This window comes from Arvicola amphibius, chromosome 12 (assembly GCF_903992535.2).
Source record: "Arvicola amphibius chromosome 12, mArvAmp1.2, whole genome shotgun sequence".
NCBI classification, from domain to species: Eukaryota; Metazoa; Chordata; class Mammalia; order Rodentia; family Cricetidae; genus Arvicola; species Arvicola amphibius.
In genome coordinates, this window is record NC_052058.2 from 55373967 (window position 1) to 55398589 (window position 24623).

The window sequence follows — 24623 nt, forward strand, 5'->3', positions numbered from 1 at the left end:
CTGAAGGGGGCCTGCTCTCCCTTATAGTAAAAATAAAGGGTGTGCACATTCATGTAGTTGGAAGGGGGCCTATGAGTGTCGTTTTTAGTCTGGAAAATTTGTTGTCTTTTAACCTCCTGCACTACAGTTAAGGTAAACTTTGGCTTCCCTCTCTACTTCCCTGGTACTTCCATAAAAAAAGGAGGCAAGTTGCACTTCTAAAATATTGTGTCACTTCATGGTGTCCTGCTAACGATAGCTGAGCTCCATCTTATTGGTTCCCCTGTGGGCCCTTTACCCGCTGGGATAGTAGCGTGCAGTACCCTCCCCATGCTCAGTCCACCAAGGTGACATTGGTGACACACCCCCTCCCCCTACAAAGCCTCTGGAATTCCCTAGCCAATCTTTTCCTGTCAAACAGGCCAAGGCTGAAGGCTGAAGGCTATCATGGCGACGGGTGGAGACCCAGAGGAGGAGCAGGTAGTTCCGAACGAGGAGGATGAAGCCGACGTGAGAGCAGTGCAGGCCCGCTACCTCCGGAGTCCCTCTCCAAGCCAGTAAGTGAGCCATGCTGAGCACCACACATGTCCCTCAGCATGCTCCTGGGGTTTACTTTCCATGATGGCAACCTGACAGCACTGAGGCATGGTGAGGACCAGACATTGGTGTCTCCGGGATTTGTGGTGCCTGCCTCACACTGGCATGGTGGTGGTGGTGGGGGGGGGTGACAAACACATGGGGAAGGACCAAAGGCTTCTGGGAAGTGCTGCTGCTGGCCTGAACCTGGTTACAGGAATTTGGCAGGTCTACCTTCAGGGTGTGCTTGACTCACCAGGACCAGGGATGGGTGAGCACTGAGACACCAGAAAACATAAGAGGGGAAATGAAGAAGGAAAGGGGCCGTGGGCAAGGTCTGGGTACTAAAATAATTTTACATCCTCAATGGAGTTGCTGCTTTCCAAAGGCTAGAAACACCCTGGGGCAAATGGCAGGATGCCAATGCGGAGACCAACATCTGCTAGAAGAGCCCAGAACTCTCTGATGAGTCCTTTCTGTTACATCGGACGACATAGGTTGACAGATTCACACATGGGCTAACGGAATGCCATTGGGCTGTAGAGATGATTCTCTGGGGAAAGGCACTTGCCGCCAAGGCAGACCACCTGAGTTTGATCCCCATAGTCCACATAGTAGGACAGTGCTGACCCCTGCACATTGTCCTCTGACCCCCACATACGATCCTTAGCATATGTATCCTTCTCCCTCCACGCACAGAAATAAACAAGTGTAATTTTAAAAATCAAAGAAAAAGAATCTGGGTGTGGCGGCACATGTCTTTAATCCCAGCACTTGGGGGGCAGAGGAATTCTCTGAGCAAGACCAGCCTGATAAACAGAGCTAGTTCCAGGACAGCCAGAGCTACTCAGAGAAAGTCTGTCTCAAAAACAGAAAAGAAAGAAAAAGGAACGACTAAGACAATAGAGCTTTCCCCGGGGTGCCGTTTCCTGGAAAGAAGGCCATTTCCCTTGTGCTCTGAGTCCACCAGCTGGAACTCAGCAAGGCCCTACTTGCTTGCCAGGGTTGATAGGTCCCAGGTCCATGGGCCCAGGGAGAAAAGGAACTGAATTTGTTTATACCCAACAGTCTTGGCCACAGTGTGCCCCTTCCATGAGTCTACCCACATCACGTTTGTGCCCACACAAAACAGTGACTGTCTCAGGCCCGAATGCAGCACCCCCTGGTCTCTCCAGGATGACAGGTAGGAAAGCTTCCAGAGGCGGTGTGGCTGTCCTGTTCCTGGAGAACACGGTGACTCCAGATGTGAAGGAATTTAGTTGAACCAGGACCTGCCTCTAAAAGGAGCTCTTTTATCTCTCGCTCTGGCCTTTGGCTCCTGCGCAACAATGCTCTGTGTCTTTCTTCGTTCATCGTCTTCTATTGCCATATGTGAAGTGGGCAGGAAAGTGAGGCTTCCTTGAAGGCTTAATGGCCTTTGCAGACTAGGTCTTGCACATTGAAAATCGGAGCAAAGTTCATGCTTGTTTGGAAGTAGGATCCCTTCCAAAACTCAATAGATTGTGAAGGGTGTGCACTGGACAGCCCCATTTCAACCGTCATTTGTGTCTTTCTTCCCTGTCTCAACTTGATGATGGTTATCTTGAAGGATCACCTGAAACCGCACATTTGGGTAGGAAGTCGGGAACGGGTTGCAAAAGGATCCATAGCTAGTGTATAACTAACCAGGGCAAGAAGCAAGGGTCGGATATAATCAGCAAGGAAGGAAGGAAGAAAAATAAGGAAGGGAGAATAAAAAATACAGAAAAGGTACAGCAAATAAAAAGGAAAAGTAGAATGTGGGTTTAAACGGAAATGTATACATAATTGCATTAAGTCTGAATAGGTCAAATATTCCAACTAAAAGAGGAAAATTATCAACTCCCTTTTTAAAAAGCCTGAGTGCTGTCTGTAACAAGGAGATACAAAGGCTACCAAGAGAAATCTTATATTTTACTGATTGCTCAGAGCTTCAGAAATCAGTAACATAAAAAAATAAAACAATGAGTCGTGTTGATAATTTGGCACCTAGAAGGGCACAATGAAGTGAGCTTGCCTTTGGTCTAAGATGTCTGAAGCCTGAGCTGGAAGAATTTGAATATAGGGTGACTTTAAGGCAAAGAGACCTCAACAGCTGGGGCTGGGTGTCATAGAATGTCTCACGGTCCTCAGTTTGTGCTATGGCTGACTGGGCGGCTGTTCAGAATGCCCAAGGTTATCTCTCTATGCAATTCCTTCATGTGGGCCACTTTGTCTGCTAAAACAGGGCTGGTAAATGCCAAGAATTGTATTCCAGAGAAAAAGACATAGTGTTTGAGTTTCTTTATACCTAGACCACAAGATACACATCTCTTCTGTTATGGTTTGCACGCGCGCGCACATGCGCGCGCACACACACACACACACACACACACACACACTCCACTAAGTTTCAAAGGGAACAATATAGACTCAATGCCCAATCAGAAGAGTTTCAAGGTTGCATTATAAAGAGAAAACTAGGATCAAAAATACTGTGGTCATCTCTGAATGATAAATCCAGCTGCCACAAATATAGATACAAACAGAAAAGAAGCCCAGACAAGGCAGAGTTTAAGATAAGCATGCCAGAGACAAAGAAGGAAATGGCATAGTGATTGAAGATTCAGTTCACGAGGAAAGCATAATCATTTAAAATACCTATGGCCTAACAACATAGCCTCAAAATACTTAAATCAAAAGCAAAAATAAATCAAAAATCCAGGAAGAAGAGATGGCTCAGCAGTTAAAAGCACTGGCTATTCTTCCAGAAGACCTGGGTTCAATTCCCAGCATCCACACAGCAGCTCACAATGGTCTGTAACTCTAGTCCCAGGGGGCACAACATGCTCTTCTGGCCTCTGTGCACTACACACACCTAGTACACACACACACACACACACACACACACATACATAAAATTAATTAATTAAAAGAACTGACAGGAGTTTAAAAAGTTCACAATTTTAACCAAATATTTTAAACCTCTTATTAAATGATAGAAAGAGATAAACAAATCATGAAGAATACAGATATATTCAAACATCTAACCTAATTGGCATTTGCAGAACATATACACGTGTGTATGTGTGTGTGCATGTGTAATGTCGTGTGTATCTGCCCAGCTACTTCAAGATACTCACTCTCATCATTGGCATATAGAATATTTACTAAAATAGATCCATTAGTGGGCTATGCATATACCAACAAACTTCACTGATCATAGTTAAATTATGGTAAAAAAAAAAAAACAATTAAAAACCCAAATAAAATTAAACCAAAATTTACAGCTACATCATGCTCCACAGCATACCTAAAATGAAAGACTGCTGTTGGCGATATTAAGGAGGGTGTGAATGAATCAGAACTCCCCTGCATTGCTGGTGAGAGTGGGAACTGGCAGAATCATCAGGAGCTTTTACATTCTATCCACTAAAGTTAAACACATTGGCTCTCCTATGACATGGCAAGCTCACTCTCAATACATCCAAACAAAAATAAGAACAATAGGCACCAGAATATGTACTCAAACATTACGAGCTATCCAGTTAACACTAGGCTGGATAAAGGAAGTCGGTTGTATATAAATGCTGCCCTGGAGGACGCGTATTTTATTAACTGTCTCCTGATGTGGGTAGGCTTCTCAGATTATTGGCTGAGGAAGGCAAATGGCAAGTACACACAAAGTAAGGGAAGCCATTGAAACGGGAGGGAGGAGGCCCAGTTGCATTGCTTTGTAGCAAGTTAGCCTACCACAAAACAAAAGCTAATGTTGAAATTACACCTGGGTGGGACCCTTAGCCCTGAAGCAGCCAGGCCCCCTTCACAGGTAAAACTAGGATGAGCCTAAAACATAAGTGGACTCAGATGAGCATCCTTCAGACGTGGTCCAGCATTCATTGCAGATTTTCTCTAGTTCTCAGTGATTGCTGCTGAATCCCACTGGTTTTGATGCCTCTCTTGGTTTGTGTCTACTACTTACAATTCCCTGCAAGCAGATTCAGATCAGCTACCATTTACAGATGTTTTCAAGGAAAGCACACAGATGATGACATGCTATGGGCGTAATCCAAAGTCTGAAGCGTGAGCTATTACTCTGTAATAGCTATAAGCACAGGCGTTTGCACAAGCAATCCCACTGCATTGCATAGAACGAAGCTTGAATCAACCCTGATGAATGCATTCAGTGTGTGGTGGTGGGGTGTGTGTGTGTGTGTGTCTATGTGTGCGCACGCATAATCATGTATGGGAATAAATGTGCACCTGCATCTGAAGGCCAGGGGTCAACCTCGGGTGTCATTCCTAATGCTCCGTGCACTTTGTTGTTGAGACAGGCTCCCTCACTGGCTCCGAGTTCAGCCGTTAGGCTCAGCTGGCTGCAGTGTGAGCTCCAGGGATCCTCCCACTTATTCCTCCCCAGGACTGGGGTTATAAACATGTGTCCAATGCCTGGCTGTCTACAAAGGTTCTGGGGATCAAACTCGGGTCCTCAAGCTTTCACAGCAGGCACCCCACTAACTTAAAAGACAACTCCTTGACTAGGAGAAAATGCCTGCAAATTACATATCTGACGAAGGATTTACACCTAAAATGTAGTTCTTTAGGCCCTCGAAATACAAGGAATTGTTTTTAACTCTCAAAATTCAACTTCAGATGTACAAAATATTTGAGAATATGCTTCCCCAAACATGATATTCAGATCATTCACGAGCATGTGAAATTATGCTCAAAACCCTTTGTCACTGGAGACACTGAAACGAAGCCCATAACCTGGGCTGAAAAAGACTACCCCGCCCAGCTGTTCATGAGGGTGCAGCAGCTGGAACAATTGTAGGCTGGAAATACAGGGTGCAGCCATTTCACAAACCATCATTTGTTACAGAGATTCCTATCCCTGTTCTAGATATGAAATGAGACATGAAAGCTGAGTGTCATGGAAAGAATTGAACATGTGTGCTCATAGCAGCATTATCACAAGAACTCAGAAGTTTGAAACAGCCTAAAAGTCTATCGAGTAAATAGTCTCATTGTAGGACACTCATAACCAGAATACTATACGGCAATAAGAAAGCATGAAGTAGTAACTCAACATGTGGCTGGGTCTCGAAGTCATTACACTGAGTGAAACCAGTCAGACAAAAATGAGTGTGCAGCCTGTCACTCCGTGTTTAGGAAATTCTGGGAGATTTTTTTTCTTTTTGTGTAGAGGGATTTTTATTAAGGGAAAGGAAAAGTAAAAAGAGGTAAGGGGACCAGGGAGATGGGCCTCTGGGGACAAGAACAGCAGAAGAGAAGAGAGAGGCAGAGGAGGAGAGAGAGAGAGAGAGAGAGAGAGAGAGAGAGAGAGAGAGAGAGAGAGAGAGAGAGAGAGAGAGAATTCTAGGAGTTTGAACTTAACTCTGTATTGGCAGAGAACAGATGGGGGTTCCCTGGAGAGCACAGGGCAGGGAGGGGTAAGGTGGAGGGCTTATATAGGAGTGTGAACAGCAATTAGGGAGGGTTGATAAGTCAAACCTTAGTGCTCTCAAATAGAAACATATGTCTAACTCGCCATACTAATATGTATATTTTAAATGTGTGTAGTTTGGACATAAATTCAGTCTCAAATAAATCTATGTTTTAAGTCATGGGAGCAGGGAGAATTCATTGTAGTAGGCAGAATAGCTCCACAGAAAAAGTTGGATGTTGTTAGGACCAAAACTCAGGTCAGGTCTGCTCTTCAGCTTGTTAGTCATACAACGTGCTATATAAATAACAATCAGGATTAGTCATTTTTCTCAGTGATTGAGACTAGACAATATCGTGTCTATGAACACATTTTAGATATTTGATAAATGGTGGTCTAGTTCATTTTTCCTCCAAAGAAGGATCTCTTTCAGTTAGTCACAATATCAATAAACTTTTTCTTGAAAAAGTCTTGCTTGCCTTCCAGTGAGGCTATCACGTTTGTCTGATTCTTCTGTAAGCAAATGCTGCGTTCTCATCGGCAAAACATCGCTTCTGGCTCTGGATCCCCATCCTGAATGCTCCTCCCTGAGACTCCATCCCTCTTGCTTTATTGCTTTAGTTGAAGGTTTGGTTCTTTCTAAAATATATACACTAAGTTATCAAGTGGCTTGCCAACACTCTTCATTGTGCGTTTGTCAAAGACAGGGTCTTACCGTGTAGCCCAGACCGGCCTCCAGTTGCCTCGCCTCCTGCCTCAGCCTCCCAAATGCTGAGATTACAGGAAAACATCACCACACCCAATTGAATACTTCTTGGACTTGTTTCCTGGGGTTCTGAACAATCGGTGTGGCTGAAAAGTCATAAATGTGCTGTCTGGTAGTTTAGGAGGCCGGAAGTGTGAAATCAAGGTCACCATGACTTGCTCCCTTTGAGGCTTTAGTTGACTATAGCCCTTTCTTGCCTTATGATAGCTTTAATTTCGATCTCTGTCCCCTCTTTGTCCCCTCTTATAAGGACACTTACCATTGGCTTTGAGTATCATCCTAATCTAGGGTGATTTCATTTTAGTAGATTTCATTTAATTACATCACCATGATGCTTTATTTTAAAAAAATAAGCATATGCAGGCTGTGGGGGATACAGCTTTGAAGGACAGGGCACCCTCAATCCGCTATAGCCCTATATCCCACCCTTGCAGACCAAACTTTTCTATAAGACAAAGACAGTGCTTTGTAAAACTTCAACACATGCTCCAAATGGCCACAGTCAGCACGGCAACTGTAGCTGCGGCTTGACGGGGCAGTGTGCTAGCGGTGCCGGCAGGAAGTCTCCACATTTCACCTCATAGGGGGACCTAAGAGCCTAACCAAAGAATATCAATAATGAATAGGCACGGAAACCTCCCTTTCTAACTGAGGCGGACCCTGGCCTCAAGCACCTTAAGTTCCAAGCCAGCCCCTGAAAACCAAACTCTCGACGGTGGGAAAGCCTGCAGATTTTCCTAGGAGTTCATGAGCTAACAGTGAAATAGAAACCTCTGTCCAGTGTAGTAAGTTCTTGAGGGCTTCTCCCTCGCCCGTAATCTCCATTTTACCTCCTAGCTACCTGAAGAAACCAGGGTGCACACGAACCTCTGCCCACCCCTCCCCTATCAGTGTGGACCTGGCACCCCCTCCTGAGACTCTGCCCCTCTTTCATCTGCAAAGGGTGTGCTGGCTGAAAGTAATTAGCTGCAAGTGGATCTGGTGGGAGCATCACGGCTCCATTCTGCCACTAGGCTGCCTGGCAATTGCTTTAGTGCGTTGGCTTTCAAACTCTGCTGTTTATAATCTAAATAGAACAAACCCTCCAAATCACAACCCAATTTCTGCACTATACATATACAATTTAAAATGTCTTCCCAAACCACCCTTATCCTTACATTGAATGGTGGTGTCCGCTCGCCCTCCCCCCATCCTCTTCCCTCACTCCCTACCTCTATCCTTCCGTTTTTTTTCCTTTCTCAGACCCAGGGCATCACCCACTGAATTGACTTTCTGCTGCACAAATGGGTCATAGTCTGCAATTTTGAAAAACACAGGTTTAAAGAAAGCGGCACCGTCTCCGGCTCTGGGTGAGGAAGTCCATCAAACTCCCCTTTATTGTTCTCTTTCAATTCACCCTCCAGGCTTTTTTAGCCGCTGCCTTCCTGATCCCGTGATGAGGTATGTATCGATCCTAGATCCTCTTTTTTCTGCCTGTCCTTCTGGAACAGCCAGCCTTGCTGCTTTCTAATCAGGGTGTGCGTGTCATCTCACTCCATCTCAGGAATACTGGTTGAGGCACAGATGTGGTCATAAATCAAAACCTCAAGGCTGTCATCTCACTGACCTTGCAAGTATCAACAGGGCCACTGTTCAGACCTCTCTGTCCTCTCTCTCTCTCTTTCTCTCCCCCCCTCTCTCTCCCTTTCTTCTTTTCTTGCAATCTGGAGTCTCTGCAGAATGCAAGGTCCTTTTCAGTTTCACGCACCCCTCCTTATTAGACTTCATAAACCGTGTCTGTGGTCGAGGAGTCTGAGGACCGTTTGGTTTTTATTTCCTCGCGGCAGCGGACTCAGGAAAATATTGGTGTCCGCATTCCACACCCCACACTAGATAATGCTGAACAACCAAGGACAGACGTATTGTGGGGCTTAGCGGGGAAATCGGCTTTTGCCTTTCTTGTTTCCCTGTTATGAAGCTGACAATGCCGCCAAAATGGTGATCCTCTGTTTGCTGATCCATTAGTCAAGTTCAGTCTTTGCATCCAGGAACAGGAATAAATCTCAGCCATTTTTGGTTTTAAATTTTAATTTCAAATCTTTCTTCAGAGTCTCAGAGTTTAGGTACATTTAGGGCACCCTCAGTTCCTACGTTAGTCACTGAAACCAACCAAGTCTGAAAACTGGCTGTGGTGGCACATGCCTGTAATCCCAGAGCTAAGGAAGTGAAGACGACAGGAGGAGTCTGAATTTGAAGCTAATTTAGGTTACACAGAGCGGTCAAGCCAACCTGAGTTACAAAGTGAGAACAGGTGTCAAAAAACAAACAACAATTGGGCAGAGGTGGCGCATGCCTTTAATCCCAGCACTCAGGAGGCAGAGGCAGGAGGATCTATGTGAGTTCGAGGCCATCCTGGTCTACAGAGCGAGTTCCAGGACAGGCTCCAAAGCTACACAGAGAAACCTTGTCTTGAAAAACAACAATAATAACAACAAAAATAACAACAAAAACAAACAAAAACAGACAAAATCCCCAATCCTCACAATTTGAAGGGAAATGACACCAGACCAAGATCCCACCAGCACCGCATGTTGAAGTCCTTGTGGGGCATCTTTCCACACCAGACAAGTGAGGACACGGCTTGTATTAATTTTAGTGGGTGTCAGATTACAGATGTGAGAAAGCCCAAAGGGGGTGCAGAGTCCTGGAGGCCCACAGTGGAGCACAGACAGATGACCCTGCAGGAGAAATGAGCAGCTGTCCAAAGAAGACCCCTTTATAATCCTTACAGTGTTGCCAAAGTCCTCACCCTGGGTTTGTTTGGTTCACTCCAAACACCATTTTACATAGAGCTGACCCTTAGCAAGTAAAATGATTAATATTTTATTAGTACCAGTATAAATAATGTTATTGATAAATAATTAATAAAACTCCCTGTATAAATATTGTTGACATGAAAATATGACTCATACTATTATAAAATTTTTAATACTGGCCATGACTTTGGGAAATGTATTTGAAAACCAAGACTGCTGTACGCCCTGGGCTCAGAACGACCACAGATCTAGTACAGAGGCTGGAGTTGCGTTATTATGTTGTTACTTAACACCCACAACATATGCAGGTCTGTCAATGACTTTGACTTGGGTCAACACTATTAAGGAATGCCTTAGTATGTGCCCAAACTCATCTCTTAACCCTTGGAATAACGCTGCTCTCACTTCTTAATTTTGTACTTAACAAAATTTAAGAACTTAGACAATAATTTTATTTCAATTCCTTGTTTTCAAGTCAAGACTCAAATAATCTGTTTCTTGTGATATCAGCTGGAATGGTCAGAAAGGCTGGGAGAACCACTAAGGGACTTGGTTAGGGCTGGAAAATTCAGCGGGGACTTTTAACCAGTGACCCTTTCAAATTGATGGTTTGGGGGAGTCAGACTCCATTTATGGTGCTCTGTGGCTTTTTCTGGGAAGACATAAACAATGTCTACTTACCCCAGATAGGGAGGGTGGGGTGGGGGAATATTGGTAAGTAAACAGAATAGAGAAGGACACAGTGATTGTGGACAGCTTGATTTAAAAAATGGAATAAAATATCTTGTAGGAAGTCACTTGCTGCCCAGTCTAACCCAAACAACCTGAAGATAATCCTTCCGAATGGGAAATGAATATCTAGTTGTTAATACAAGCCTTAGAGACTGTGTATAGCTTGGCCTCAGAGGGCGGAGAGCACACAGGGACAGAGCACAGCCACAGCACAGGTTTTGTGATTCGCTTGCTGTTGGCGCCTCACATGTAGCAAATACCTGGATCAGTTGCATATCTTGTTGCCTGTTGTGGTAACTGCCATGTTCCCTTAAATGCAGTACTACAGAGGATAAATTCAGTCTGTGAGTCAGAAAATATCTGTTACACATTTGTTGTATGCCAAACCAAGCCTTGCCTAGATTCTGGAACACAATGCCCAACGAAACAGCCAGCCATACATGGAGGGCATGGACTAGCTTAGGCGACAGACACTTAGGATCAGGTTTCATTTGATGGAATGCCACAAAGGGAAGGAATATGCTGTAAGACTGCAGAGGACTTCTCTAAAGAAGACATGGTTGAAGTGAAACCCAAAAGAGAAGACTGAGCATCCATGCTGCCAAAATGGGCATCTGCCAAGTCCCATAGCAGAAGTAAACATTATGAAGACTGGAGTACCAGACAGGAGTAGAGTATGGAGAACCCAGTGCAAGCACTTAGGTTGGAGAGAAGGCCAAAGGTCAGGACCTTAGAGACCACAGAGTTTGATTCCCATGATGAGATGCAGACACTTTGTCCAGTGCCTAATATCCATCCATCCATCCATCCACCCACCCACCCACCCACCCACCCACCCAGGAACCTATCTGTTCATCAACCCTTACCAATACTTATCCGGTCATCACTCATCACCTCCCACATGCTAGAGACAAGGGTAAAAAGATTGTCTAATCTGTACCACTTCATTAGGTACTATTATTATTAATATTATTTATCAAGCATTGAAATTTCTAAAGACTTCCTGGTTCTCTCACCCAATAATAATATACACAATCATTCCCCTTCTATATTAGTTATTTTTCTTTTTGCTGATACAGAATGCTTAATGAAAGAATTAAATGGAAAGAAAGATATTAAGTTCTGAACCACAATGTGTGTCATCGAGAGCATGCAGTGGCATTATATGGGCTCCAGTGGGCTTGGGCAAACCTTCCTCTACTGCTCTACTCTCTGTGGCATACAGGGACTCTCTTTGGCCAGATCCACTGGGTGCCTGTAGCACCCAGTATAACAGTAAATGTTAAATGTTCCTGATATCTCCAGCACTCTGGGGTCTCTATTACAGCTTAGGCTTCACCTTCACACCAGCCCATACCAGAGCTTCCTGCAGGGAATCTGACCCCACTGCACCTGGCCTGGACCTTTTTGTTTACTCTGGAACCTTGGTTTAAGCCAGTGTGTCTCTGTATTCTGTTGTTCTGCATGCTGACAATTTCATCATCATGTGATTAATATTGAATTCTGCTTTCTGGTCAAGATACAGCCAGGCTCCCATGCACTATGGCTACAGTGGGCTCTGAGTGCTTGAGTGACTGAATTGAGGGGGAAATAACTTATTTGTTGATGAAGGAAACCTGAAGCTCTCTCTGTCCAGATCTCTTTTTTTTAAATGGCTCTTGTTTAAATGAAAGTCTTTGAAATTAGTTTTCTTCAGTGTAAAGGGTCTTGCTCTCTGGGGACCTTGCCTGTGATCCCAGTGCAAAGCAAGCTTCCCCTTGACTTCTACTAACCTCTTTCACAGATATCACCTCTTTCACAGCATTTGCCTTCTCTTAAACGTTTAATTTGTTCACACTTCTTTCTTCATCAAATTGCGTGTTTTTCAAGTCTTTCTGCCCACAGATCTTGCTCTAGATTTTCACTGTAAATCTGGCCCAATAAGTAAACAATAATCATGCTACAGCCTATATGTACTGCCTCAAAATTACTGTGTTAATTAGCCCACTACTTTTTAATTCAAAATATCAAGGCCTGGATAAAATGCACCCTAATTCTTTTCTATGTTGTAATATGCATGGCCTCCAACCCCACTCCCAATAGAACCCCTGTGTTGTTGGAAGACTGCTTGTTTGTTTTCCAGCCACCCAGACTCCCAAAATAATCATACAGAAACTATATTATTTAAAGTATTGCTTAGCCAATCACTTAAGCATATTGCTAGCTAGCTCTTATATCTTTGGTTAACCTATATTTATTAATCTGTGTATCACCATGTGGCCGTGGCTTACCAGCAAGGTTCTAGTGTGTCTGTCTGTGGTGATGGCTACATGGCTTTTCTGATTCTGCCTACTTTCTATATCTCTTTCAACCTGGCCATATTCTGCTAAGCCATTGGCTGAAACAGCTTTGTTCATTAGCCAATAAAAGCAACACATATACAGAAGGAATCCCACATCATCACCCCTTTTCTGTCTTATTAAGAAGGAAAGTTTTAACTTTAACATAGCAAAACATCCCACATCATCTCTGTTCCCATCTGAAACCACATGAGTAGAGTTTTCATTGTCCTCATTTCTCTCAGAAATTCTAGTCTTCTGAACTCCAACCAGGGTGGTCCATTAAGCTCCCCCAGCACTTTGGAGGTTTTTTTTTTTTTTTTTGCTCATAGTGCATATCCTAAGCCAATTGCAAAGGCCATATGGTCAGGTTGAATCACAGAAACATTGCTATTTTATTAGTACCAGTTTTCTATATTACTTATTTTTTGGCACTATGGCAGAATAACTGACTGAACAAATTAAGAAAAAGGTTTTATTTTGGCTGACAGTTTTACACCAATAACAATCTATCATGACAGGGAAAGCATTAGCTGTAGGAGAAGTTCTACCCTTGGTCATTAAAGCATACAAAGACTGCTCCTCCATCATAGACCAAGGAACAGAAGGTGATAGACCAGAACCTGAGAGAGGTACAACCTTCAAGGCCTACCCTAATGACCTACTAGGATTCAACTGTCCAAACATATGAGCCTCTGGGGAACATTTACTTTTACACAGTGATTCTGAAGCCATATACATTTGAAGATATACTTTCTGTTCATAAGGAAGGTAAATTAAGAATGACCTCAATGACCCTTTGCTATTGGAAAGTTCCCAGGAACTATGCTTTATAATGCCACAGTGTGCTGTTCTTTGGGCTGCATGAGTGGATCTTGCCACACTCTGGGTAGAGTCACAGGTCACCTCTTTCTTTGAGCAAGGCATCTTTGACTTGACTAGCTGACACTAGCTGACACTAGCTGACACTGAGCACATGAGTCTCCCAACGTTATACTCCAACACCACAGATGTTTACAAGAGAGTTTTTCTGGTGATCAATTCAGTTGCATTCCATTCCAGCTTATCTGAAGTTTGCCCCCATTCAATTCAGCTAGATTCTGCTCAGCTCAACTTTGTTCACCTTAAATCCATCTCTCTATGCATATTCTCACAAGTGTTTTCTAAAATACTTTCCTGTGTCCATTTTTGGGCCTGGGGTCCTAGCCGTAATTGCCTTCTCCGATGGACTCATCTCGCTATTGCAGCCTAGATGGTAGCAGTGGCACTGTGCTGAGAACAAGACTGGACCTTGAGTAGGTGCAGTCCTCTTGCTGTCTACACTCTGCCATCTGGACAATATTCTTGAGCTCTCTGATCATGTGTCTTCATCTGTAAAACAAGAGTAACAGTTCACTTTACCTGGTGGGACACTCCCAGAAGGCACTCAGAAATGCTACCCACTGAGTCTCCTCACTTTTTGAATCACTCCATCTCCAATGGTAGGACTAGATGGGAGTGGAAAACTAATACCTGGGAAACAGAGCTCAACAAGAGTGGAGTTCACTAGTGCACTTTACAGGGGTCCTAACCTTTGCTCTGCCCCAATTCTCCATGCTCCTTCATGCTCCTGTTTACACTTCCATTGATTTCTTTTGAGAAATAGCTTTGATATTTACCCACGTTGCTTTATTGATTCCTTGGACTCAGCCTGATCCTTGGTCTGTTGAGCTCAGAATCAGGAAGAACCTGGGACTTGAGCTCACCTGTGGCATTTCTCATTGCCTCCACTGTCCACCCATCTCCTCTCAAGCAAGGAGAAGGTATTGGGCATGGAAGGAACAGTGGCAGCCTGGCCAGGCCACCACTCCTGCAAACCCCTACAGAGGCACATTTGGTGACATTCTCAATAGTACTGATGGCAGAGTGCGGGGCGATGGACATTAGCACATCTGAGAGAGTAGAGCCTTCGAGTCAGCCCTCTAGCTATAGACATGTACTCCACATTATTTCACACCAACCCAGACTCAGAGGTGATAACTCAAGAATCGACAGGTACCCAAGCTATAGAACACACATCACGCATCATTCTCAAAACACAGTGTGGGCTTCCCTCCCATCTCTCATTGTTTACCACATATAGGTAGAATCAGACCAGGTTTCTACTGTTGGAATGCCTTCATGCACACAGTGCTGAGCTTATTCCCCTTTTCTCAGGTACTCATTGGTCTCAGATGCAGAAACTGAAAGCATTTTCATGGAGCCCATTCATCTCTCCTCAGCTGTGGCTGCCAAACAGATCATCAATGAAGGTAATAAACTGGCATACAAGTGGGCAGAGGGAGGGTCTGGTAGCATCTGAAGACTCTTGCGGGCAGGAGGGAGGGTGGTGGGATTTGAAGGGCAGCCATGTTTGTCCAGTGGTGCCCATCACGTTGAAGAGAGCAGATATGGCAGAAGCAGGTTGACTAAATTCACCTCAATAACTTTGATGGGACAAGGTAGAACTAATCCCATGCCATGTGAATGGTTCTCTAGGCCACAGTCATGGAGGGAAGTGGCTCTACTCTGACCCCAGAGCTGTCCGTTCTGGTTGTTAGCTTCAAGGGACTGAGAGTAGGGCTGGGTGTGTAGGGCTTGTAATAGACACAAACCTAAAAGCCCAAGACATAGGTAGGAATAAGGAAAGCCCAGAGGGTTCTGTTCAAAGAGATGTTTACATTTGGCTGTGTATCCATTCTGCATGAGGATAATCTTCCAACGATCTTTAAAAGCTGATAAAAGTAGGGCCAGTGAACCGGCTCAGTGGATGAGGATGCTCGCCATGGAGGATGGTGACCTGGATTTGATCCTCTGGTCTCACATGGCGGAAGGAAAGAGTCAACTCCTGCAAGTTGTCCTTTGAACTCCACACATACACCAGGGTGTATATGCCCCCCACACGCCAAAAAACTAAACAAACAAACAAACAGTTATTTTAAAATTTTAACTTGCTAAGGTAGGTTGGTATGAGGAAAACTGGGGGAAGTAGGATAGGTAGCAATGTTCATATTTCCGTTCAGATTATGGTCAGGGATACCCATCCTGGTTGAAGTTTGGGCCATTCTCTTTCACAATTTTGCCCTTTTCTGTTCTCCATGACCTATCCAGGTGGCTGCCTCACTTCTGATGGGGTTGTCCAGAGCAGGGCATCAGTACTGGTGACAGAGGGCTCAGGTAGCTGGAATTTGAACTCATTTAGAATCTGAGTGTTCTGACATTTTGTCAGAAAGGCTGTGGGTCCTGGCTTGAGACAGGTTCAAGAGATCATACTCCCCACTCTCCTGGAAGCGAGGAGGTAAGGACCACAGGCAGATGAGAACCATGGGCGGATGAGAACTGCAGGCAAATGAGAGTCACAGGCCCGTGAATTCTAGAGCGGGGAAGCCCATAGGGAATTTGACAAATAAGCAAATTAAATGTTTCTCAGAAGGTAATGTCTCATAATTGACTCATGAAAGTTTAACTTTCCCCAGGAGTATCTGTGTTGCAGATGGGGTGGGGTGGACTATGCCAGGAAAGAACATCATTCATTCATTCATTCATTCATTCATTTGGTAAACACTCATGACCATCCATGTTGTACTAGGCACCGTGAGAGTTAAAGGCATGAATCAGACACACTTTGGTACCCAGACACTGAGGTATAAAAAGTTATCAGCCAGCTTTACAGACAAAGAAGTGAATGACAGAAACCAGTTTGACTTTCCCCTCCCCCACACCCACCTGTAGTGGATCCTGATCCCAAGTCTAGATCAACACCATGGTCCTTAGTCCTAAGTAAATCCTTCCTGGCAGATCCTCCTGGTACTCCATCTGTGCCAGGGTCCAGGTAGCAAGCTGGCCCAGACTCTCCTGAAGGGCAGGGAAAGCTGTGGTGTTTCTAACTCTTTGATCCAAATACCACGTGTCCCCTCTAGAACTGAAGCCTCGGGGTCTCAGAGCAGACACGGAGTGCCCAGGTATGCTGGAGTCTGCCGAACAGCTGCTGGTGGAAGACCTATACAACCGTGTCAGGGAGAAGATGGATGACAAAAGCCTGTTCAACACCCCCTGTGTGTTGGACCTGCAGCGGGCACTGATCCAGGACCGTCAAGAGGCCCCTCGGAATGAGGTGGATGAGGTCTGGCCCAACGTCTTCATAGCTGAGAAGTGAGTGTGACCGCAGAGACCTGGCCCTCTGTCCTCCTCTGTTTAATCCCTGAGATGAAATTCCTCTAGCTGACCCAATGCCCACACAGTTTCTTCCATCAGCTGGTGCCTGCCTGACCGCTTACCCAGGCCTAACATGGGAGAAGGTCTATCACCCTGTACACGGAGATCCCCAGACAAAATGATCACATCCACCTCCTGTCCATTGGTGCTCTCCAGCACAGCCTTGCCCTTCCAGGGATCTTCCTGACGTGGGTGCTTCCCAACTCCATCACCTCTACCACCCTACCACGTCTCTAATAACCAGACAAGAGAACACTAAGAGCTACTGACAGTGCCCGTCTACATATGTGTTTAACAGTGTATGAAAATGTATGCAGTATAATAAAAGAAGAGTGTATTGTGATAGCATGATACTGGTTAGGTAGTGTGTGTGTGTGGTGTGTGTGTGTACACATGAACACACTCTCATAAGCCTCAGATTAGAAAGAAATGTGACAGAAAGTAATAGTTCCTAAGAGCCGGTTTTACTTGTTTCTCTGGGTTTCTTTCAAATATATACAGATCTTCCAGATATTGTTTTTCTAATCAGAAAACTTAGTTTCAAATTAATCAGCAGTTTCTGGAGCAAAACCAAAACCAGTTCTCACAGTTCATCTCTTCAAGGTCTTGTCAGTGCATAATTGAGACCAGGAACTAATTTTTGCTGAAGCATTGGTTACTTAATGAGATATCTTTCTGATGCAATTACCCAAAGAGCAAGAATTGAAGGACAGAGGTTTGGACCCTGGAGTGTTGACTTAGGTTTCTGTCCCGCCCAGTCCTGCAGTTGTTCAGTCCCAAAGAAACACTCAGAGGTCTACATTAATTATAAACTGATTGGCCTCTTAGCTCAGGCTTCTTATTAACTCTTATAACTTACACTAACCCATAATTCTTGTCTGTGTTAGCCATATGACTTGGTACTTTTATCAGTGCTTCCTCTATGTCTGGGTGATGACTGCAGACTGACCCTTTCCTCTTCCCAGAATTCTCCTGTTCTCATTTCCCCACCTCTACTTCCTGCGTGGTCACCCTACTTATACTTCCTGCAGCATTTTATTAAAGCAATACAATTGATAAATCTTTATAGGGTACAAGATTATTGTCCCACAGCACTCCCTCCCTTTTTTTCCCAAAAATAAGAACTCTGAATCTAATCTCCTTTGTTTAGCTTTCTTCCTATTATCCATAACAACTTGTAACTAGCTCAGTTGGTAGAGCAAGGAACTCTTAATCCCAGGGTCATGGGTTTGAGCCCCACGTTGGGCACCAATTTGTTGTAGGAAGCTGCTTATTTGTTTCCATCTGCTCAGCCCGAAATAACCACAAAGAAACTGTATGAATTAAATCAGTTTGTACAATCACTACAGCATATTCCTAGCAAGCGCTTACATATTAAATTAACCCATTTTTATTATTTTATATTTTACCACAAGGTTTGTGGCCTACTGGCAAGGTTCCAGCTAGCAACTCGTGTCTTTCCCCTTTGGCAGCTACATGGCATGCCTTCTTGATTCCACCTACTATCTATCTATCTATCTATCTATCTATCTATCTATCTATCTATCTATCTATCCATCTATCCATCCATCTATCTATCTATCTATCTATCTATCTATCTATATCTCTATCTCTCTATAGATAGATAGATAGATAGATAGATAGATAGATAGATAGATAGATAGATAGATAGCCTGGTTATACTTTACTAAGCCATTGGCCGAACAGCTTCTTTATTCACTAACCAATAAAAGCAACACATAGACAGAAGGACCTCCCACATCACTGAGGCAGGCAGTGTGGAAAGAGCTTTGTGCACTAGGTCTTATGCTCCATCATGCAATGGTCAGTTGCCCACAAACTGATTCTCAGATCGTCAAGCCCTGAGTGACCTCTAACCAGACATGCAGGTCCAGAAGCATTTATTCCATGGTCACCAGACAGCTCCAGATGTCCCCAGCTAAAGGCTCCTGCAGCTCTTTGAGCAAAGCTGTCCTCAGGGGCTCTTCAAATTGAGCTCTACTTACTCAGTTACAAAAGGAAGAGCCCCGAACACTCGTCTTGCTTGGTCTTTTTTCTCCTTTCAAAGCTTGAGTAAAAGTTCTCGAATTCATTTTTGTAATCTTCAAGCAGGAACAAAACTGCCCCTTCTACCTCTTCAGTTTATGATGTGGATAAAATAAAATGATGTGTAAGGGCTCTGGAAGAACACCACATGTGACACCAGAGTACAAGACTTCTAATTTTTCTTTAGTTACTGTTTTTAAAAAAATATTTTGTAGGCATGTTTTGCCTGCATGAGCATCTGTGCATGCCTGAGGCCAGAAGAAGGTGTTGGATCCCCTGGGACTGGAGTTATAGATGGTTGTAAGCCACCATGTGGGTGCTGGGAAGAGAACCAGGATCCGCTGGAAGAACAGCCAGTGCTCTTAACCACCGGACTATCTTTCTGGGCCCCTACTTTTACTTTTCATGCCACCTTTATGCTTTGATGTATGTACATTTCCAATCACATTGCTCTTGTCCTCCTTTTCTTCCTGATTCCTTGCCCAATGCCCTGTCTCTCCTCTATCTTGCTGTAGCCCAAAGCACTGGCCTCTCTTTATGAAAGGCATTAGCAGTGAACCCCAGACTACAAGGGGCATAGGAGGGAGCCCTAGCCCAGCTATGGGCCCCTGATCACCCTGACAATATACCTTTCTGACTCTGCTAACCATGCCCTGTTTCTTGCCCCAGGAGCGTAGCTGTGAACAAGGGGCGGCTCAAGAGGCTGGGGATCACCCACATCCTGAACGCCGCACATGGCACAGGTGTTTACACAGGCTCTGAATTCTACACTGGCCTGGAGATCCAGTACCTGGGTATAGAGGTGGATGACTTCCCAGATGTGGACATCTCCCAGCATTTCCGGAAGGCGGCCGAGTTCCTTGATGAAGCATTGTTGACCTACAGAGGTGAGGCTCTGGGCTGTTGAAAATCTCCAGTGGGGAGATGGGAAATGTTACGGAAACCTTCTGATTGCCTGGAGAAAATCTGTCTTTGTGTGGTGATTTTCTCTGAGAAAGGAAAGAATGATCATTCATCCAGGGGGCAATTATTAAGGGCTGGACATGTGAGCATCGTTCCTGTACTGTCATGAGGTGTAGCAGTGAGGGGAAGAGAAATCAAAGAAGGAAGGAGGGAAGGAGGAAGGGGAGGTGGCCGTGGTAAATGCAAGGCAGAAACTAACTAGAATGACACACTGGAGTGGCAGGCTAGCTCCCTGAGGGTGGCAGGCTAGCTCCCCGAGGGTGCCGGGAGCTATTATAGACAGGCCATTTAAGCTCCATAGGAAGAGGAGCTAGCCGGGAGCAGGAGGGCATTCTTGGCTAAGGGAAGTGCTAGTGTAAAAGCCCAAGTTTGATGTGTGCAGGGATCAAAGACTGGGCTGGAGGAACACAGTGCATAAGGGCTGCCTGACAGGGACAGCCACAATGGCAAAGTGAGGGGGGGCACAGGATGAGAGGCCTTCGGGGTGATTGATGACCTAGAAGTCACTCCCTCTGCCTTGGAGAATGGTCAAGAAGGAGGGAATGGAGCGGGCCTGAGGCTGCTGTGTGAGGCATTGTGAGAACAGACCAGAGTCCGTGGGAGTACCCAGAGTTCTGCACACTTCTCCATGACAGGTTTGTGTCCCTGCAAGGGCTACAGCCTGGTGGTGAGAGTGCAGGATTTGCTGACTGGAGGCCCGGCATGCAGTCCATGAGAAGCTAGCTTTAGCCAGGACTATCTTTCCCCCAGGAAGCACAGTGGCCTTGTATTTAACTAAGGCTACCGTTACACACACACACACACACACACACACACACACACACATGAGTTCTCTTTTTATTTTTTCCTTTTGATTTTTTTTTAAATCCTGGGATTTTTGTGTTTGTTTTAGAGACAATGTCTTACTCTGTAGCCTAAGTTGTATTATAATTCACTGTGTAACCCAAGTTGGCCTTCAAATTGAGGTAATCCTCCTGCCTCAGTCTCTTAAGTACCAGGATGAGCTACCCATCCAGCTTCAACTTACTTTTAAAAATGCAGGTCTTTTCATCTATGTGGGGCCAAGTGCATCATTGTCTTCGGCAAAGAGACTTTGCAAACAGGGCATGGCTGTGGATGCAACATGTGGCCATCACGGCAGGAGAGCAGGGGAGCATGGATTTTGTGGTAGGCAGGGACTTTGGCAGACGTTAGAGTTGCAGCTAGAGCAGGCCTGTGAGGAAGAGGAGCTGCACTGGAAGTCTCCTGCATTAGGCTTATGGCGGGTACGCGCCTGACTTCTAGGATTCATGCACCAATGCAAAGCTGAGCATTAGGCCTGCCTAGGCCAATGATTCTCAACCTTCCTAATGCTGCAACCCTCTAATACAGTTCCTCATGTTGTACTGACCCCCCCCCACCATAAAATTATTTCATTGATACTTCATAACTGTAATTTTGCTACTGTTATGAATCATAATGTAAATATCTGCTATGCAGGATACCTGATATACAACCCCTAAGTGGGTTGAGACCTACAGATTGAAAAACGCCTGGCTTAAGTTAAACCTTTAGCCATTGCACAGGGAGCCCCAGTGCCCACTTGCCAGGGCCTCTCCTGTCCCCATTCTAGCATTGAATCACTACCTCCTACAGGTATTGTGCAGAGGCATGGCTGCCAACTTAAGGTAGTTCCCACTGGGAGGTGGAGAAGTAAATATCTGAATTCCCCAGAGCCTTTCTTTCCTTTGCTCTAGAATGCACTGGAGGGAGGAACACCAGTACCCATCACATTGACCTCCATGATGGGGTGCTGTTATTCACCCATCACAGTGACCCCATAATGGGATGTTGCTGTTCACCCATCACAGTGACCCCATGATGGTGTGTTGCTGTTTACATTTTACAGCCTGGGACGTCGAGGCTCCTAGACAGGCCCTCTGCTTTGCCTCTGTGTAATAATAAAACCCTCTTAGCCCAAGGTCACGGCAAATGTGTGTAGTCCTAACACATGGAAGGCTGAGGATGAAGGACTGTCATGGCTTCCAGACCAAACTCAGCTGTATAGCAAGTATCAAGCCAGGCACCAATACAAACCAAAACCCAATCTCCAGAAATAAGAAATACGATGCACACATATGGGGTGGGGATGTGGATTTTGCTAGTAAGTGCAAAACCAGTTCCTGCTCCTCAGAAAAGCACTGTGCTGAAGCCAAGCTGCCAAGAGACATGGGAAAGAACTTCAAGACAGGACCCCAACATGGTCTGAGGGAGGCACTAGACATTCTTGGGACTCCTGGTTTCTGTTTTCTTTCTCCCTCTATGTCAGACAGGAAGACTGCCATTAGCTACTATCTACTTCGGTCCCATCTCCAAATTTTGTGGTCTGGTGGGCCCTAATCTCTTTTCTAACCACCCGAGTTCCATCAACAATAGCAGCTGGGACGGCTTCTGGGCTAGCACTTGTTTCTTTAGGGTGTGGAGAGGTATGTTCTGAAGAAAGGGGGAATTATGGGTTAGGAGGATACAGTGTAAACCCACAATACACACACACACACACACACACACACTGAGGGGTAGAGAGGGTGTGGACACGGTCATGCTCAAGCCCTGCACGGTCTCCAGTAGCATTCTCTAATCTTTGAAGCAGCACCCTTATCCAGATGGTCCTTCCACCCACCAGTCAGCCCAGTTGCTAAACAAAGTGATGACTGTGTACATTGGCCACCTTCCTGGAGCCATTATACTGATAGAAAGTTTCTATCCTGTCAGCGGTGGCAGGGATAGAGGCACAGTTCCACGCCGTTACCCGCATCAGCCTGAGGAGTTCCCTTAATCTTTTGGCACTCTCCACTGAGGTAAAACTGGATCCTTGACACAAAAGAATTTTGGGATGATCTGTTATGAAGCAGACTTGGTGTTTATTAAAAGGCATTTTTAACACATTTCAAAACAGGGGTTGCTAGAAAGAGGGGAGCTTGAGAAGAAAGTGAGGCACCCCCAAGAGCACGGGCATTGGCCGCTCTGACAGAGTGGCACTTGGCTGCCTTTTACAATAGCCAGGCACACTGTTCCGGTCGGGTTCTGAAGCTATTATCTTTAAAGGGTTGCTAGCCTAAATGAGATCACAGAGTGGTTCCTGAAGGGCAGCCAGTGGGATTGTGGTTGATAAGGCAAAACTCTAGATCCCAGGGATGCAGGAAGTTAAGTTTCTTCACTATAAACAAAGTGAACAGATTTGTTAGGGACCCCTAGAAAATGTCTGGGAGAGGAATGAAACCTATCCCAGGTCGTATACATTCAGCTTTTAAACCTAGGTCGCTGCTATTTTAACATAAAGTGTCCATATATGAAAGGAAGGCTCTCATTATATGTAACCTTCACAGTGCTGTGAACAGTGCTGGAATGCTTGCCCTCCACCAGCGAGAGGCTCCAACGTGGGCTCGTTTTCATTCCCGTGTTCCCATAATTTTCTCCGTATTCCTACCTTGCTTCAATAGCATAATTTTACTCCATTATTGAGGGTGCTCCCTGGAGTTGTGCTCAGTGCCTATTCCCTGCTGCTCTGGATCAAACCCAGGTCCTCCCAAATGCTAGGCAAGCTCTTTCCCAAGTGCTCCTTTCTCCTGGGCCTTGCACTCGATAGAGAAAAGAGAAAAACGCCTGTTCTTGTTTTAGATGAAGCGAGTAGAAGCCCCAAAGTCCAACTCAGCCTCCTCCCCTTGTCCTTCAGGCTGCATCCCTGAGGTTCTGCAGAGGAATCCCAGGAGACAAGAGCACAGCATAGGAAGACTTGCCCCCACTCAAAACCCGCTTTCTGCCAGATGGGTCTAAACAGGACTCGATGCCCTTAGGAGAAAGACGAGGCAGTAATGTCCTGAAAGTGAGCTGGCCTTTCAAGGGATGAGTTTGGGATCTTGATCCTAACAGCAGGAGGTTGTGGCCTGGACAGAGGGTTAAGAAAAGGTCCTTGGTGAGGCACAGGTGTGGTCGGAAGGGCTAGAATGAGAACCAGAGCCCTTCATCATTTTGACTCTGCTCCCTCTAGTGGCTGCTGACTCCCGACACTAGCAGCATTGCTAGGCCCTGGGTCCTTTCCAGTCCTGCTCTCTGACCTCCCCTTTGACAAAGACGTGGCCTTACTGGCACAAAGATATGATAACAAAAGAATCATCCCCTATTCATATTATCAGATAGGACTCCTGCCGATTTAGCAAACACCTCCAAAGGCTGTTGGCAAATAGATTGATGATAGCCAGGAGGAAGGTCTCCAGGGGTCTCAGGCTGCATTTTAAACAGCCATTAGAACGAAGGTACTGACAGAGTGTCTGTCACATTTATGAAAGATGCAAAGCAGACGGGGAGGCCAGGGGACAGCATGACTGCTGAATGGTACAGCCTTTCCTTCGGAAGCTTCTGTGGGCTGGAAGGACAGACTGCATAGACCAAAAGTATCAGTAGGAATTTGTAATGCTACCTTCATGCTTAAAACATACTATAAGATGAGAAACATGACTTAGTAGCAGGTGGATTTGTTTGTTTGTTTTTGTTTGTTTTATAGATTTCAGTTGACATAGAAGAATTTAAGATCTTTATTTGACCTGTCTTCCACATTGGATACAACGTTATAGTTTAGACACTTTGTGTGCCCCTCCTAGGGCTTTCTGACCTGAAAATTAATCCCTGTTTTTTTTGAGATAATAAGAGGGTAGAAACCCGATCCAACTGTAGTGTTTGAAGATGCAGCCTTTAGGGGATGATGAGGGTTAGATAAGATCATTAGGGTGGAGCCC

The 24623-nt window shown here is 45.1% G+C and overlaps 1 protein-coding gene across 1 annotated transcript in view; it reads left to right on the forward strand.

Annotated features, from left to right (window-relative positions):
* Positions 1-426: 426 nt before the first annotated feature.
* Positions 427-24623, forward strand: part of Styxl2 (serine/threonine/tyrosine interacting like 2) — a 28013-nt gene continuing 3816 nt past the window's right edge. Inside the window, exons 1-4 of the mRNA XM_038348556.1 lie at positions 427-536; positions 14806-14900; positions 16548-16779; positions 19558-19775. Coding sequence (XP_038204484.1) covers positions 427-536; positions 14806-14900; positions 16548-16779; positions 19558-19775 — 655 coding nt within the window. The remainder of the gene's footprint in view (positions 537-14805; positions 14901-16547; positions 16780-19557; positions 19776-24623) is intronic.